The sequence below is a fragment of the Camelus dromedarius genome, chromosome 4 (genome assembly GCF_036321535.1).
Source record: "Camelus dromedarius isolate mCamDro1 chromosome 4, mCamDro1.pat, whole genome shotgun sequence".
Lineage (NCBI taxonomy): Eukaryota > Metazoa > Chordata > Mammalia > Artiodactyla > Camelidae > Camelus > Camelus dromedarius.
In genome coordinates, this window is record NC_087439.1 from 53,909,065 (window position 1) to 53,926,352 (window position 17,288).

At 36.4% G+C, this 17,288-nt stretch overlaps 1 protein-coding gene across 4 annotated transcripts in view; it reads left to right on the forward strand.

Moving 5' to 3' along the window:
• Positions 1–17,288, forward strand: part of ITGA4 (integrin subunit alpha 4) — a 222,109-nt gene that overhangs the window by 171,215 nt on the left and 33,606 nt on the right. For 2 of the 4 annotated variants that reach the window (XM_010991496.3, XM_031451757.2), the window contains 8 exons: positions 413–475; positions 566–703; positions 4,155–4,266; positions 10,906–11,000; positions 12,178–12,268; positions 12,885–12,930; positions 13,305–13,459; positions 16,532–16,686. In XM_010991496.3, the coding sequence (XP_010989798.2) occupies positions 413–475; positions 566–703; positions 4,155–4,266; positions 10,906–11,000; positions 12,178–12,268; positions 12,885–12,930; positions 13,305–13,459; positions 16,532–16,686 (855 nt within the window). Of the gene's footprint in view, positions 1–412; positions 476–565; positions 704–4,154; positions 4,267–10,905; positions 11,001–12,177; positions 12,269–12,884; positions 12,931–13,304; positions 13,460–16,531; positions 16,687–17,288 lie in introns of those variants that run through there. The other 2 variants (XM_064484950.1, XR_004136757.2) reach the window with 2 other exon arrangements.

Here is a 17,288-nt window from a genome sequence, read left to right on the forward strand (position 1 = left end):
TGTCAGAGATTACAATCACTGGTAACAAGCTTGTGGCCGAAGGGACTGCTAGACAGCTCTGTTTGCGGTAAGACTAGAGAGAATAAAATGTTATTTCTCGCTCTAGTTTTTATTGCATTGTTGTGTAAACGTTACTAAATTTGTCTGAGCCTTTCTTTGAAAATTAAGGCAAACAAATATTTTCTGTGCTCTCTTTAAGGGACCAGAAAGATTGTTCATGAGAAGGTAGTTTTACAAAGAACATGTTAATGTGAACATGATTCCTTAAATCTTTTGTATCAGTCTGAAAGGGATTTTTAAAAAATATATATTTGAGCAATTACAAGTTATGAGAATTGATGTTTTGATCAAATGCAAAAACTTTACCATGATAGGAGTCCAAACGTTCCCTAATTTCTTCTCCTCATTGCAGGCGTATATATTCAGCATCGATGCAAAAGAGCTAAATATCTTACATGAAATGAAAGGTAAACAGGTAATATGTCTCTCCCTTTGGTATCACGGAGGGCTTTGGTGAGTAACTCTGCTTTTTCTCAATGACTGGATGTGGTTTGCCTTGGAGCAGCTTGGGTCTTATTTTGGAGCTTCTGTCTGTGCCGTGGACCTCAACGCAGATGGCTTCTCAGACCTCCTCGTGGGAGCGCCCATGCAGAGCACCATCCGGGAGGAAGGGAGAGTGTTCGTGTACATCAACTCCGGCTCAGTAAGTCCCCCTGTCTGCAGACTGGAAGCCACGTCTGGAATTGGGATGGAAAGTGATGCTCTTCTTATTCCAGAGTTCTGAGACTTACAGATTTTTAGGCTTATTTTACTGATGAAAGTAAAAATACTGGTGTTATACTGATGTTCTAAAAATGAAATGGAGCCTGATGATGAATGGGTCTCTGTCTCTTTGTGGTATCTCAGAAGTAGAAGGTCATTTGTGTGGAGTTTCTCTATTCATATTTTGTATATGTTCACGGCAGTAGTTGACATTTCTTCCACTTTTATTATGATCAAATCTAATTGGAAAGATTGATTTATATACAACCCTAAAAATGCGGATTTCCTTTGGTTCAGCAGTGACTGTCGTTATATAATTTGATAATTATGAAGCATTACTAGAAGTAGAAGCTAAAGTAAGAAATGTTGTTAATTGCTTGATTTGAAAACAATTGGAAACAAAGCTGTGTTTTAATAAAATGTTAATCTGTACAATTCATATAGATTATATTCTTGATAAGAATGTAAAACTGACATTTATGCCAAGTAGATATAGTAGTTGTTGAAATAGGTGTTTACTTGCTTCTGGTTAAGTTTTAAGTGATGGGGGATATTTTAGAGCGAAACTGACCACTTGACAATTCAATTTAAAGATCTCTGCTGGCCTGATCTTTTCAGTCTATCTTCTTGGCATCAAATCAAAAGAATTGATAGGGCCTCAATGAGGTGTTCTTGGCCTGTTTCTTTGATTTAAGAGCAAGAATAGATTTTTGAGAAAGTTGGTTCCTAAGTCACAGCATTTTCAATTAGGATTTAACAAAGTAAAACCTGTTTCAAGAAAGTATCTTATTTAATCAGTGGTTTCAGAGCATTTAATAGATTCTTATAATAAGCACCAGACTAAACTCTTTACAGTTTAAGAGAGAATACCCAGTTGTACAAAGCTGAGAGATTTTCAAAGTTTCAAATATAGAGCAGGAAAGTTATTTAGGCATTGGGATTTCCTAGACTGTTTAAACCTAAATTTAATACAAAAGGTGTATCACCTACAAAATGGTCATTGTATCTCATTAATAGTGAAATCAGGCATTGCTTTTTCTTATGTAGATTTCACATTTCCTTGTCCATCAGTGGTTGTCCTACATCCTTATTCTGCATAATTTTCTTTGTCTTTCAGATTCTTTTTTTTAAACTGAAGTATAGTCAGTTACAATGTGTCAATTTCTGATGTACAGCATAATGTCTCAGTCATGAATATATATACACATATATTTGTTTTCATACTCTTTTTCATTAAAGGTTATTACAGGATATTGAATATAGCTCCCTGTGCTATACAGAAGAAATTTGTTTTCTTTCTCTTTACAACTAAACTTTTTAAGGACAGTTTTAAAAGTAGCATATATACCTAAAATAAGGCAATATAGGACTGTTTATTCCCACTGAAATCTTAAGCAATCTCAATATGAAAAACAGATCAAGGTGGAGCTCCTTTGCTTTAAGAGCAAGGGAGGAGTTCTGCCCATTAGCCTACCTCCTTGTCCATCCTCACTTTGACTCTGAGATACCACTATTGAATACTGAGGTTAAATTTATCATTGATTTCAGCTTTTAAGACCTCTGGCATAAGTTATTCTTCCTTTGTTTCCTTTCAGCTTCCAGTTTCTTAACTCTAAAAAGACACTAACTGCTACCTAACGTTACAGTATATATTTATTGTTTTGGTTTAATGTTACATTATATATCATTTTGGTTTAATGTTACATTATATATTGGTTTGACTTGCTATTGTCTGTTCTCCTGTTGGAGTGCAGACACCATGTGGAGAAGAGTTGTCTGTCTCATTTACTGCTGTTACCCCAGGGCTTGAAAGAGCCCTGGACAAGGAGGGGCTCAATAATTGTGTTTGAATGAACTCAAGAAAGACTGATACTTGAGTGAATCTGGCTTCCACTCCTGCTACTAGAATAGCTCTCAGGGGTCCCCAGCAAACCCTCGGTTGCTGTTCTGTGACTAGAGAATACTTGAAGAGGAATGATCACTTCTTGACTCTCTCCCCCCGAACTTCAGTGCCATTGCATTGTTTTTGGTCTGCACCTTCTCATCCTTGTGGGGTCCCTTCTGTCTTCTGCTCTTTAAATTAGGCATTTCTCTAGGAGCAAAACAAGTAGAGGAATTTTTTGGTTGGAAAATAAAAGATGAAGGGTGCATCACGTCAGGAAGGGGAAGACCACGTGTGTACTATGGGAATGATGAACAGACTTGTTTGAGGAGAGGAAAGGATCTGTGATGAGTCGGGCATAGAATTGTATGGGATTTCTTTAATACAGGGGAGTGACATGATCAGAGTTGAGAAAGAGGTCTGGCTGCTGTTACTGCAACAGCTCCTATTGAAACATTATTGAATCAAATTGTAATAACTCATCTTCCAACTTCAGAGACAGCAGTTGACCAATCCATGCTCCATTGCTGCTGGAGAAAGATTCCAAAGGCCAGATTCAGTCTTGTGACTCTTCAACTCAGAAGAGGCTCTGTATTGGGTTTTTTTGTTTTGTTTTTTTAACTGAAGTATAGTTGATTTACAATGTCGTGTTGGTTTCTGGTGGACAGCATGGTGATTCAGTGGCACATATATGTACTCTGTTTCATTATAGCTTATTACAAGCTATTGAATGTAGTTCCCTGTGCTATACAGTAGGACCTTGTTGTTTATGTGTTTTATATATAGTAGTTTGTATCTGCTAATCTTGTTTTCTAAATTAAGAGTACATTTCTCCCAATATTTAGAGTCCTACACCATAAGACTCCAGTATGACTTTTTTGTTTCATTCATTATATAAACTGTTCATTATAGCCAGATACTTTGGGATTTGTGTTTTACTGATTATTTTCTCCATATATCAAAACTGTGCCCATCCTTCAATAGCCACCTTGATTACCACCTCCTTTATGAAATCCCTGCTGACTCTCACAGTTAGATACGCTCTCCTTGCTTCTTGATCCTGCACAGCAGTCTGCACCTTGAAGTCATTTACATACTTGTGCTAAGCCTTCCCTGTAACTGGGGGCTTCTTCAGGAAATGGGGTGTCTTACACACACTGCCATGGCCCCTTTCACCTGTTCACTCTGCACCGTGCATTGCCTTTTCTAGGAACTCATTAAGTATTTGCTAAATTGAATTATCAAAATAATTTATTGGATTTTTAAAGCTAGAGATCGTGAGTTTGACAATTTATGTCCTCTGAGCTCTAACTGTACTATTATATGTGTTGACATACTTGATAAATATTTATTGAATTGAACTGAGATGTGTGTACTAAAACTCTGTCTGTAGTTTGTCCAACTTATTTGAAGCATTAGAAAAAAAACCCATATCCAGTTACAACAGTAAATCATGTGTAAAGTTATCATGGAATGTTATAGTGACACCTTTCTCCCTCTTTCTTTCTAGGGAGCAGTAATGAATGAAATGGAAACAGAGCTCATTGGAAGTGACAAATATGCTGCAAGATTTGGGGAATCTATAGTCAGTCTTGGTGACATTGATAATGATGGCTTTGAAGGTAATTAAAAGTATCTAATTTGGTACTTGATTTCCACTTCTAAAATGGCACATGGAAGAGAATATAATTGGAGTTTTATGTTGTTTGCCTTTCTGTAGAAAATGGAGCTAGATGGGTATGGTAAGTGTTTTTTGCTTTGTTATTATATCTGATTTCTTCTCACTTGTCAGTGGTTGATTCTTACCACTGTTAATAAAGAATAATATTCAAAGTGCCTTATTTCATTGATTCTAAGGCACCATTTGATTATAAGTTGTATCATTGTTTTATGTGCCCCTAAAAAAAATGGTGCCTCTTAAACTGTGGCTTGCTATTTTTCTATTTTAAGAAGGACTTAAAGAATGTGGCAGTGTGGGTGGAAATGTGTATTCTAGACTCACTGGTTCGTAGTATTTAACTATCAGTGCATTAAAGACACTGCCCAAACCCAGCAGCGGCGGGGCAGAGCTGGAGCAGGGGTCTGAAAACCCCCTGCCATGCCCGGCTTTTCGTGCTCAGCTGCTGCATTGTCGGGGAACTTGGGGTTCTGAGCAGTGGTAAGGGGGCACCTGGCATATCTAGAGTCAGCGGTTATTTACCAACCCATATGGATGCATTTCAGTAATGGACTAGATGGGACCATCGTAACCATGACTGTTGCCCAGGTATCAGTCCTGCTGCGGAAGTACCTGTCTCTGTCAGCTTCCCTCTTAAAACTAGCTTTTTCCAATCTGATTCTGAGCAGTAACTAGCTCTATTAAAACTGTGCCTAAAATGATGAACGATATCAAAGGAGAGAGTATAATTCCTAGGGTTCAGCAAATGAATATTTGATATTTCCAGGGCTCAGAGTCATCTACTTGATGTGATCATTGGCAATTGATATATGGTAGAATTAGGTAAAAACTGACTTGGATGCTAGAAATAAGAGAGTCCTGTAACTTCGCACTTTCTTCATTTCCTCTTACGCCTCAATGCTTCATTCTACTATATATATGTCTCTGTATATATACATATATATCTCTTTATATAGCAATGCCTTTATTTTCTAGGATAGATTTTGTTGAGAAATTTGCTTATTTTTTTTTCACATGACTTTGATACATATTTTATTTTCCTTGGGTAAGCAAAGTTTATTCTAGGAGGAACAACTCATCGAGAGATAAAACCATTTTAAAATATACATATATGTACCGTTCATTGTTTCTAAGAACTGTTTAGAGCTTTAGCTTTTTAAACTTACATAGTTATGAAAGGAATCAAGCCAACCACAAAATAAAAATCAACAGAATGCAGTAATCCATTCATAAAAGACAGTCAAATGCTTCACTCTACTTTAAATCTATGAAATATGTTACTCTCCAAGGAGAAAGCTAGTTGGTTATAAATATATGCTTCCAGGGAGCCCTATTAAATGTAAGGTAATATAATTTCGTATACAAATAGTACCATTTCAGGGTTTGTTTTATCGTTTTTAAAACAAAAGGAGATTTAAAAAATAGATGTAGAAATTTTTATGGTTATGATTACACATAAAATTTTACGTTAAAATATATATAAAATGTTATGGTGGATGTTACATTTCACAAGTAATTGGCAATTCTGTGATCTTTACTGAGTTCTTATTTTTGTCAGTTGTAGCATGCCAGGTGTAGAGTATGTGCGTGAATGAATGTATATAAAGGAAATAGTGGCACTCTTTTTTTTAGAGTTTTACAAGTAAATGGACTATAGGATTAGAGCATGAAAAAAATAAACATTATTTAAGTGGAGAATATAAAGACCCTAATAAATATCTACCAAAAACCTCCTTGTTTTTTGCACCTTGATATTTCCTATATACAAAATAATGAAAATTTTTCTTTTAAAAACAAAGCCGTCTTTAGTAAAATACTCATTTTGTTTATTTACAATTCCTTCTATATCCTGTTTAAATTGACACATCCAAAGAAGAATATTTGGTGTTTTCAATGTACTAAAATATTTGAATGTACTAAAATACGTGCACACAAGAAATCATTTTTGTGGCATCTAAATGTCAGTGACACACCTGAGTTATTCTTATAATCAGATTGAGTTATGAAAATGTCATGGACAGAGGCAGGCTCCCTTAGAGTCACTCCAGTGCTTGGGAAGATCTGGGACAATTTTCCAGTGAAGTGAAGGACACACAGAAGGTGTTCTGTCCATGAGACTTAGAAAGGAGAAATTTAGAGAAACCTTCAGAGCACAATGGGGTATTTCAGAGTGTGTATGAGGACCTGGCTTTCATATAGCACTTTGTGTCTTGGCGTCCTCAGCACTCATCTCCTGAAGATACTGTCTTTATTTGAAGACTGTTATTCAAATGAATGTTTTCAATATTTCAGTGTACTTTTGTGCTATGCATAATTTCATTTATAATTCACAACATATTTATATCCAGTGGTTACATTAATTCTGATTCACTTCAATGAAACGTTTATCATACCATATGTCTTTTTCTAATTTGTTCCATTTTTCCTTTCAGTTTTATTGAGATATAATTGACGTGTAACATTGACTAAGTTGAAGGTATACAACATAATGATATGTATATATTGCAAAATGATTACCACAATAAGTTTAGTACCATCCATCACCTCACATAGTTGCAAATTTTTTTCTCTTGTGATGAGAGCTTTTAAGATCTACTCTTAGCAACTTGCAAATATGCAATATAGTGTTGTTAACTGTAGTCACCATGCTGTACATTGCATCCCCAGGACTTACTGATCGTGTAACTGGAAGTTTGTGGTTTTTGACCCCTTTCACACAGTTCCCCTACTCTCCACCCTGCCCCCACCACCATCTCTGACAACCAACAGTCTGATCTCTATTTTTATGAGTTAGGTTTTTTAATTCCATATATAAGTGAGATTACACAGTATTTGTCCTTGGCTTTCTGGCTTATCACTTAGCATAATACTCTCAAGGTCCATTCATGTTGTTGCAAGTGACAGGATTTCCTTCTTTGTTACGGCTCAGCAGCATTTCTGCTTTGCCCACAGGTGTGTGTTGTCTACATTTTAGATGTTAGCCAAGACTGTGCTGACTTGGGAGTAGGCTCAGTGTGTTCTAACTCTTCACTGAGGTCTTTAACCCATTGTACCATATCTGCCTGGATGAGACAGCAGGGCACCAGTGTTTTATTTTTCCTTATGTGAGTCCCTGTTCTTTTCCCCCATCTTTCCAATTTTCTGAGATGTGGATGAGGTTAGTTCATATTCATGGCAGAGTGTGTGGGGTTGTATAGAAAAGAGATGAAAACCCCACCTGTTCTTTGTCCCTCCATCTTTAATCTTAGATGCAAATCAGACTTAGTGTCCTATTACCATGCGCGGTTTTGTGGTGTTTTGCATAATAGACCTCAGTTATTTTGGCATTCGTGAATCAATTTTTCATTGTTCTTCAAAAGAAAAAAATTAGAATATATTTCCTATGTCCTAAAACAAGCCATTTGCTAAGATAACCAATTAATTTGGCAAAAGTCCAGCATAACAATTTCATCAAAAGTATGAGAAAGTTACACACTGGGTAATAGAGAGACCTGCTCAACCAGTGTGACCAGATAAACAGATGATAGCATTTCATATTTCATCCATAAAATAGATTTGGTTTGTTTAGGTTTTTTACATTAAGCCTTATCACCTGGCTTTTAGACTATGTGTTTGAATTCTTTTTTTGAGCAGAACCATAATAGAGTTCTATAGTTGTAATAAGCTATATGCTGTATTATTATTTTATGTGCTCTTGAAGTACTTATATATTATCAAATCATTTATTGAACACTTCTTTCACACAAAAGAGAAACAGGTACTCGGAGGGGAGAGCACTGTCCATTACTCTATTGATAATGATTTTATAGAGCGTGGTGATGGAGGGCACAGGCTTTGGAGCTGGACTGCAAGGTTTAAATCCCCACTGTTTATTTGTTTGATAGAGCTTTTGTAAGAGTTACTTGGGTTACCCGTGGGTTATGTAAGAATTACATGAATTACATATGCAAAGTACCTGCATGGTCAGCATGATAGAAGTGCTAGCTGATGTTAAGATTACTATCATTGTACTAATGATTATTGTTATGATTTATACCAGCAGAGTGAAACAAACATTCAAATGAAAAGTAAAAACAGTTGTCAAGTCTATTGGGGTTTATTCTCTGTGTTTTGTCCTAATTGAATTGCATAGGCACAGGAAAACATTTTATTATTAATAATGTGTATTCTCTTTATTTCTATAATGATAGCTAGGACTTTGGTACATTCTGTAATAGATCCACGGGTCATTCTAGGAAGGAAGAGTTTAGATCTATGTATGAAACAGTCAAAGCCTGAATACACTTAAATGTTTTCTGCTTGGAATTAAATTGATCTGAGCCTTCTTAATGTTTTAGCTGAAAAGGCTCATCTGTATTTTTTTAAGATATTTGCTTAATGTAGATCATGAGTGCTAGTAACTGATAAACAGGCATTCTTGCAGTATCAACAACTTCATAGCCTGACTTCTTAAAAAAAATTATTTTTTGTTCGTTTGTTTTGATGGAGGGGAGGTAAGTAGGTTTATTTATTCACTTTAATGGAGGTTCTGGGGAATGAACCCAGGACCTCATGCATGCTAGGCATGTGCTCTGCCGCTGAGTTGTACCCTCCCCATCATAACCCGACTTGTGATCTTTTCATATATTACCATCAAGAGTCAAGGCGCAGAATTCTAGTTACTCAAGAGCAGCCATGGTGGTTGAAGTATAAACCACCCCCTGAGTCATGAAGCTGCCGCTGGTCTTGTCTTCAGTGGCTACAGGACACCTCTTCCCTCACTCCTTCCCTTTCCCTCCCTGTGTCTCCCCTTCATGCTCTTCCTCCCCACTCCCCCCCCCATGTTGCTGGATGTATTCAATCTACACATAAACGGCTCCAGCTATTCCAAACTGTCAGTCTTCTCATGCGCCCTATTGCCTCCTGCTTCCCTGCTGTTGCACAGGCTGTGTCCTCTGTCTGAACTGCCTCTTTCCTTTTCTTCACCTGCCTCTGACCTATCAATACTTCCATCTCAGTTTGGGCATCACCTATGAGAAGCCTTCCAGATTTTCACCACCTTCTCCTCACATGCTGCATTGTTACTTTTCCTTGCTGTCTTCCCCACTAGACCATCAGTTTCTCTTTGTGGTACTGCCCTGTAGTGCTAGCTCCTGGAAAATGTCTGGTATGCAGTAAGTGCTCAGTAGTTTCCCACTGAATGAGTAAATGATTGGGTGTATTTGTTTATGAAAATTTAAAATAGTTTGCACAAGTCCAAAGAGGCTAACCTTGGTATGTCTAAGCAAAATAGGTATAAGATGGGTCTACGATTTAATTTTATATGAAAACAGAAAAGCTTTCCCATTTTTAAAATTGTACAGCATTTGGCATAGAGTTATGTATCAAAGATATTTTTATTCCCATTGAAATAGCAGTAAAAAATGACCACTGTAGTTGTTAAAAAGCTTTTAGATCTGATGATCAGTGATAAGTAATGAATATCATGAAAGCAAACTTTCTGTATTTTAGGTTTCTATTAAAGAAATAAGAAAACATTGCATATAAATAAACATAAGAATATACCCAAATAAACAGACATAATATTTGGTAAAAATAATGAAATGCTCTTGCAAATGTAGAACATTATTTTTCCCCCATGTGCCATGTATTTATAGCACTTAAGTGACCAAGTCATAGTTTCTATATTCTCTTGGTTTTCCTGTGTGAAAACATATCCTTAACGAATACCTTAATCACTTTCATTGGAACAGGGATTAATCTAGAAGTCATTTTGCAAATGAAGTAAAACCTAGAGCTCAAAATAAAGATTCTCATGGTTATAAGATTTATAGATGATAATAGCTTATGAATTGCTGCTCTAAGCCCTTTACATGAGTTATGTCCTTCTCTTACCATGAGGGTGAGCTCTCTTTGACCCTGGGCTGTAGGGGAGGGAACCGAGATGCTGAGAGGTTAGGAAGTGGGCCCAGTGCAGCTCAGCTTGCCACATGGGCAGCGCTGCAGTCAGGCCCTGGCACTCCGGCAGTGGAACCTGTGTCCTTAGCCATTCTCAGCTTGCCTCTCAGACCCTGGCACTCCAGGCTTCTTCCATACACAGACTTGTACAATTCTTGATGTGCATCCTGTTATGACAGTGACAGTATTTTATCATTTTTTCCTGTCCAGCCAGAAGTGTCTTTAGATAAGACGTTTTCTTCTTTTATTGTGGGAGTATTAACAATTTTTGTTGTTTTTTTATGTTTTAAACATTTTTTAATTGAAATAACAGTTGGTTTACGATGTTGTGTTAGTTTCTGGTATACAACATGGTGATTTAGATGCAGGCCACTACCAACCACTGAATGTAGTTCCCTGTGCTATACAGTAGTGCCTTGTTGTTTATCTATTCTGTATGTAGTGGTTTGTGTCAGCTAATCCCAAACTCCCAGTTTATCCCTCCCCACTGCTTTTCCTCCCTGGTAACCATAAGTTTGTTTTCTATGTCTGTGAGTTGATAAGGAGTTTTCTTATGTGATACAAATTAAGGAGCATGAATGTTAGTTTTGAGGGCTGCATTCTTTGTGTTAAGAATGTCTTTTCTGCCATTTACATTCTTGCGTAGATGTTGCTGTAGGAGCCCCCCAGGAAGACGACTTGCGAGGCGCTATTTATATTTACAATGGACGAGCAGAAGGGATCGCACCAGCTTTCTCACAGGTAGGGTCCTGTTCTAATTTCAAAAGAAGCATTGGTAATAAAATCTTTCTTAAAACTTCCAGGATTAATGTGGACTTATTTTTCTTAATTTTCTCTTTCAAATACTTAATACTGTTTCACCATTTCTTTATAATAACAATAGATGGTCTCATTTTTAAGGTCATTAATAACTCTTTGAAACCTTTTTTTTTTTCATAAATAAGAATTCTGGTTCACTTCCATTCGAGTTTGTCTTTAACCTATTGAGGATTTCTCTCTGCATTTCATCAGTTTTATGTTCTGAGGTTTTATGTATCCAGACTATCCCAAATAAGCCCGCTTGGATTTGATTAACTGTCTTGCCTATGGCTGAAGCCCCGTGGTTTACGGAGATTTCCCAGGGAGAGCTTGAGCTCCTGTGATTGCTCTGTGTTCCTTTCAGCACCAGACAGTAAGAGAGGAGCACTTTAATAAAGTTCCCCCATCTAACTCTGACTTGACTTTCATATTTTGAAAAAAATCAGGGCATTTCAGTGTGTAGGAAAAAACCCATATACACATGCAGAGAAGTTTTTCCAAAGATAGTCTTATGGAAACATTAGCTAATACTGTTATTTTTGATGAGGCAAAAATAGGCAAATGGTTCTCTGCATAACATGAAAGATACACACTTACCTAGTAAAGAATACTGATTCTCTTAGAGTGGGTAACACCCGAGACTTGTAAATCGGGATCTGGACATGAAGCTAGGCACGTGGAACAGGAAGCAAGTATCTGCCTTCAGTTGCCCTTGTCAGATGCCAGGAAGCAGCCTGGCTAAAAAAGGTGGTTTTCATCATAAACCTGAGCCATAGGCACTGCTGAGTGGTTGTTTGGTCATTCATGTTACTCAGGGAAGTAAACTCAGTGCCTGAAAAAAGACTGGGGAGAGAGTGTCAGGACTATTCTGGGAGATCTGTACTACGTCATTTTCCCTTTGCTTACAAAGTAAAGAAAGCACATTTTTTCTTGTCACAAAATAGATGTCAGCCTCCCACTTCAAGCTGGAAATGGCTCCTTCTCTTAGACATGTGGGTTTGACTTAACGACAGTGCAGTGGTTGGTCATGTGCCAGGGCTCATTATTTAACTGACTTACTGCTTCTCTGGGATATTAGCTGTTCAAACCCTGCTTCCCACTCAACTTGGCTATTTTTCAGAGAATTGAAGGACTTCAGATCAGCAAATCACTAAGTATGTTTGGACAGTCTATATCTGGACAAATTGATGCAGATAATAATGGATATGTTGGTGAGTATAAGATTTACTGTATTTTATAAATTGAAGTAAGCTCTACTGTGGATGCTGCTTTATTGTGAGGTACCTGAATCTGGTATAGAGAAGTTCCAATTTACTACTGAGCTTTTTTTTTCCCTTCACTCTTAAAGCTCTTTTGAATTCAAGGATGGATCAGTCATAATCAAGTAATTCCTGAGCTTTACACTTTTTGTTACTGAACATTTTATTCCTTGTTCTTGAAAAAAATTAAAAGCATTCATAAAAATAAATCAAACATACAGTGATGAAAAGAAAGATTTTTTTTTTTTTGTACTTTGAAAGGAGATTTCTGGGTGAATGTTTATAGTCCAAAAATTGAATTTTGTTTTAGTAAGGCTATCTTTATAAGTTTATATCATAATGTTTATGTTCTTATTATATTATAAAGGGGTGAATGTCATTGTAAATGAGCAGATTCAGACAAATGTGAAATGAATCTTAAGATGTAAACGTATCTTTTCTAATTAATTTTCTGTAAATAGTGTTTTGATATAGTCAAAAGGTGATACGTAGTTAAGTATTTATGGCTGAAAGTAATTCTCTTTGACTAATGATAATCATTAATCTGTGTTGTTTTTTTATCCTCCAGATATAGCAGTTGGTGCTTTTCGGTCAGATTCTGCTGTGTTGCTAAGGTAAAGTTGATACATTTCACTGCTTAATGACAATTGGGCCTAATTGTAAATGATGGGAGGCTGTTTTTAAAGTCAGCAGTGGTGGTGACCTCATAACACTCTTTTTGGTACTCTGAAATTTAATTATTGAACTTTAGGATACTTGCCTCACCTTACATAGATATATACTTAAATCATCAAAGTCAATATTTTCAGAAATTTAAGTGAAAATTTCTTTTGATTCATACTGGACATATAATTGAATATATATACACATACTGTTAATAAAGCAGTTTCATGAAATTACTTGCTCAGTGGAAACTGACAAAACAGATATAATTGTCTTAGGGAAAAATAATTCTGCTTTAATAGGGATAATTTTATTTCCTTTTTAGGACGAGACCTGTTGTGATTGTTGAAGCTTCTTTAAACCATCCTGAGTCAGTAAATAGAACAAATTTTGACTGTATTGAAAACGGAATGCCTTCTGTGTGCATGGATCTAACACTCTGTTTCTCATATAAGGGCAAAGAGCTTCCTGATTATATCGGTAAGGGTGCCCTTGGAGAATTAATGCCTGACAGAATGTGCATCTCACTCATAAATCTCATGGTCATGTTTCAAGCCCTCGCTCTATGTCACCATGGAGGTTTTTAAGTCAGGAGAGAGCAGCCACCTGAAAACCTTGCTTCTTCATCTTCTAGATTCCCGGCTTATTCTAACCAAGGAGGGGGTCACATCAGGGCTGTCATTTAGACGTTATGGCAAGAAGCAAAGCAAGAGTATCACTTGCTGTATTATTTATGGTGAAGTAACTGAACTTATTAATCTGTAAGATCTCTTTAGAAGAGAAAAAACATCACAGCTCCTCCTCTGTTCTGTTGGGCTCCGTTCAGCCTTGACCTGGCTTAAGTTGGAAGTCCTGAAAGGAGGAAAGTCCTTTTCTTCATGTTCCATGCTGTTTGAGTCACTAAAGAAGCTTATCTAGAGTCTAGACCCTGGCTGTAATTCCCATAAAGAACACACGTATCTTACGGATTTACTGTGACTCTCAGCTCCTAAGAGTCATGCCCATTTCCCTCTACATAAGCAGCTCGGTTATCTGCTCTGGAGAAGGTAGCATTGATACAGGTCTTCAACATTGCAGTTAATCTCCAGTCACATATATGTGACTTTAGAAGCATTAAATTTTTTTCTAGCAGGTTAATGTCCCCAATTATGTTATATTTAAGCTAATATTAGAATAACTGCTAATGAAACTAGCCCCTAGTAGGAGAGAAGCATACCTGAGTTTACCATTTGAACTTTAATAATTCATAAATTTTACAAGCCCCACAAGACCTATCAAGAGTGTTTGTACCCATGACCCTCCAGGCTGTCATCCAGTCATCATGAAGGGTACCAAATACTTACTGATCCAAACTGTGGATATGTGACAGAGGCCTCAGTCTGAATTAGCCTGTAATAAGTACAGAATAAGCCTGGTGTCTCTGCTTTAGATCAGACCCATTTTTAGTGGCGTTCTGCAAAAGTCCTGATGAAAGATGCAGCGATAGGACAGTGGGCAAAACCTGCATCCAGTTATCAATTGGAGAAGTGGCAGCTTGAGAGAGTGACCCTAGTAACACAGTAACACAGATGAATGAATGGATTAGCCTGAAAGATACACGTTAAAGAGATAGGACTATGTCCCTTTATGGAAAATCAGTGCTTGTACCACCAATTCCAGAGTGACCAAATATTTCTTTAAATGCTTGAAAACAAATATACGAGAATCAAGTAATCATAGAATTGTTACAGAAACATGCTTTATAGTTGTCATAAAAGGACTCCTTGGGAGAAATAACAATTCACATGGTAAGCATATTTAATAAAACCAGGGCATTTTACCTCTTACTGCAAGCAGATTTTTATTTACCCTTCTTTGGTTTATTCTTTGTCTGAACTAAGGGTGATGAATTTGTAGATGACTGTTTCCACCTCAACTCTGTCTCTGAGGCACTGAATCTCAGTTATTGTAATTTTGAAGCCAATTGATTTGGGGCTTTATTTTCTAAATAAAAGGAAAGTTGAAAGATTTATTTGCAGTTTGTAGGAGTGATGTAGGTTTTATTCTTATGTTTCCTTGAAATAAGTAGATAAAATCCTTCCAAGGAAGAATAAGTTACTCCTAAGATGTAAATGACAACTTGAGGAATTACATGAATTATTTTAAATATCACCTATGAATTACTGCTCCTATGTAATGAATGACACCTCAGCAGACTTTTAGATGTATCTTGTTTTGCAAAGAATCCTTTTATTTTTCAATTTTTTTGAGAGATGATTGACATACGGCATATTAGTTTCAGGTGTACAACATGATTTGATTATTTGTGTATATTGTGAAATAATCACCAAAGTAAATCTAGTTAACATCTGTCACCATGCATAGTTGTAAAAGGTTTTTCTTGTGGTAAGAACTTTTTCTCATGGTACAAGTTCTTCTGGTAGCTTGAAAATACTCAATACAGTATAATTAACTATAGACACCATGCTGTACATCCGATGACTTATTTATTTTATTACTGGCACTTTGTATGTTTTGGTCTCCTTCGCCCACTCCTACCTCTGGCTCTGACAGTCACCACTCTGATAATCAAAGAACCCTTTTGGATTCAAGAAGTAGCTCTTTCTTTCTTGGTAAGATCTGGCTTGGAATTTTTTGGTTGTTGTAAATTTTCCTTAATTTTTTGCTTATTGAAGATCTTCTTTAGCAGGTGATTATTTACTCTGTCAGATTTGAAGTAAGTTCTTGCCAAACTGCCAGAATATTTATTAAGGGAGTGTCTACCTATATTTGTTTGTTTTTGCCTAAAACAACATTGGAAGATCAAACCAGAAACCAATAAACACAAGAAGAAACCATTAGGGTCTAGGGCTGGAAAGGAGATGACTGTCAGTCAACTCTTTATATAGGTTTGCCTTTTAAGCCATGTGTTTGCTCTACATTAAAAAAAATCAAAAGAAAAATAGCATCCCCTCAAATTAGAAACAAATGGAAATAAATGAAACTAACAGTATATGAAATTAATTCTGTGACCATACAAGATAGAATTATTCAGGTGACATTTGAGTGCGTACTCTGCCTGTAATTCCTCAGTCAGATGTTCTAAGGACAAAAAGGCTCAAGGAAATCTGAAACTTGACTCAGGACTTTCATTAGTAGTAACAATTTTGTATTTTAATTTTGAAATAATTCTGTATAGGAGGATTACATAAATAATTAAGGCTGTTAATTTAAAAAATAGAAACCTAAAGAAAATTTATAATTTTTTTAATTTATAAAAATAATTTTTGAAATTTATGTTTATAACAGATTTAATATAAGTTGAGTGTATTTTATATAATTATAAATATATTTTAATATAATTACATATATAAAATTCAATTTATATTTATAAATTCAACTTAAAGTTTCCCTCTTTCATATTTCAGGTTAGTTTTTAGAGAGCTAATTCCTGAAGAGCATTTAATCTATTTCCAGCATTTTATATGACTTGGACTACTAGCACTGCAAAAATAATAAAATAAATGCCTTTAGATGATTATATTAATTGCAATTCTCTCTACATTTTTGCAGTTCTGTTTTATAACATGAGTCTGGATGTGAACCGAAAGGCAGAGACTCCATCAAGATTTTACTTTTCTTCCAATGGTACTTCTGATGTCATTACAAGCAGCATAAAAATAACAAGCAGAGTGGCAAACTGTAGAACACATCAAGCATTCATGCGGGTAATGTAAATTCATTTCTATTAACAAATATGTGAACTTTGATATTGTCAGTACACTTAAAAACATGTTACATTGATATCTTTCTATAAAACATAGTTAAAAGCAAGTGTTATCGTGTCCTGAACTAGCTGACCTATTCTGGAGACACAATGTGAGACAGTCCTGTGACCTGGATAATTCAAACTCTGCTTTTTGCTCCTTCTTTATTTCACATTTACCGCGTTTTACTGCACCCCTCTTTTTAGAGGTTTGCCTTTTCCTTTCCACAACTGCTATCCCATTCCTGTTTATACGCTGGCCTAGAAATGTACCTATCTAGTAGCTCTGCTGAGCCCCAGATCTGTTCCTGGTAGACTCTGGTGGAGGGCCGGGGGAGGCGAGGCAGGGAAGTTGCTTTGTTTTTCATGTGACTTTAAGAAGCAGAATCCAACATGACTGCTTTTGGATTGTGTCTTTGTCTCCGTGCCAGCATTGTCAGTGATGTCAGTGGGAACTTGCCCAGTTGTAACACAGGGGTTCATCTGTGGGCCAGGACGATGGCTCTCGTGATGGTTTGGGGTATATCCTGCCAAAGCGCAGTCAATTTCACGTTTCTTTTATTA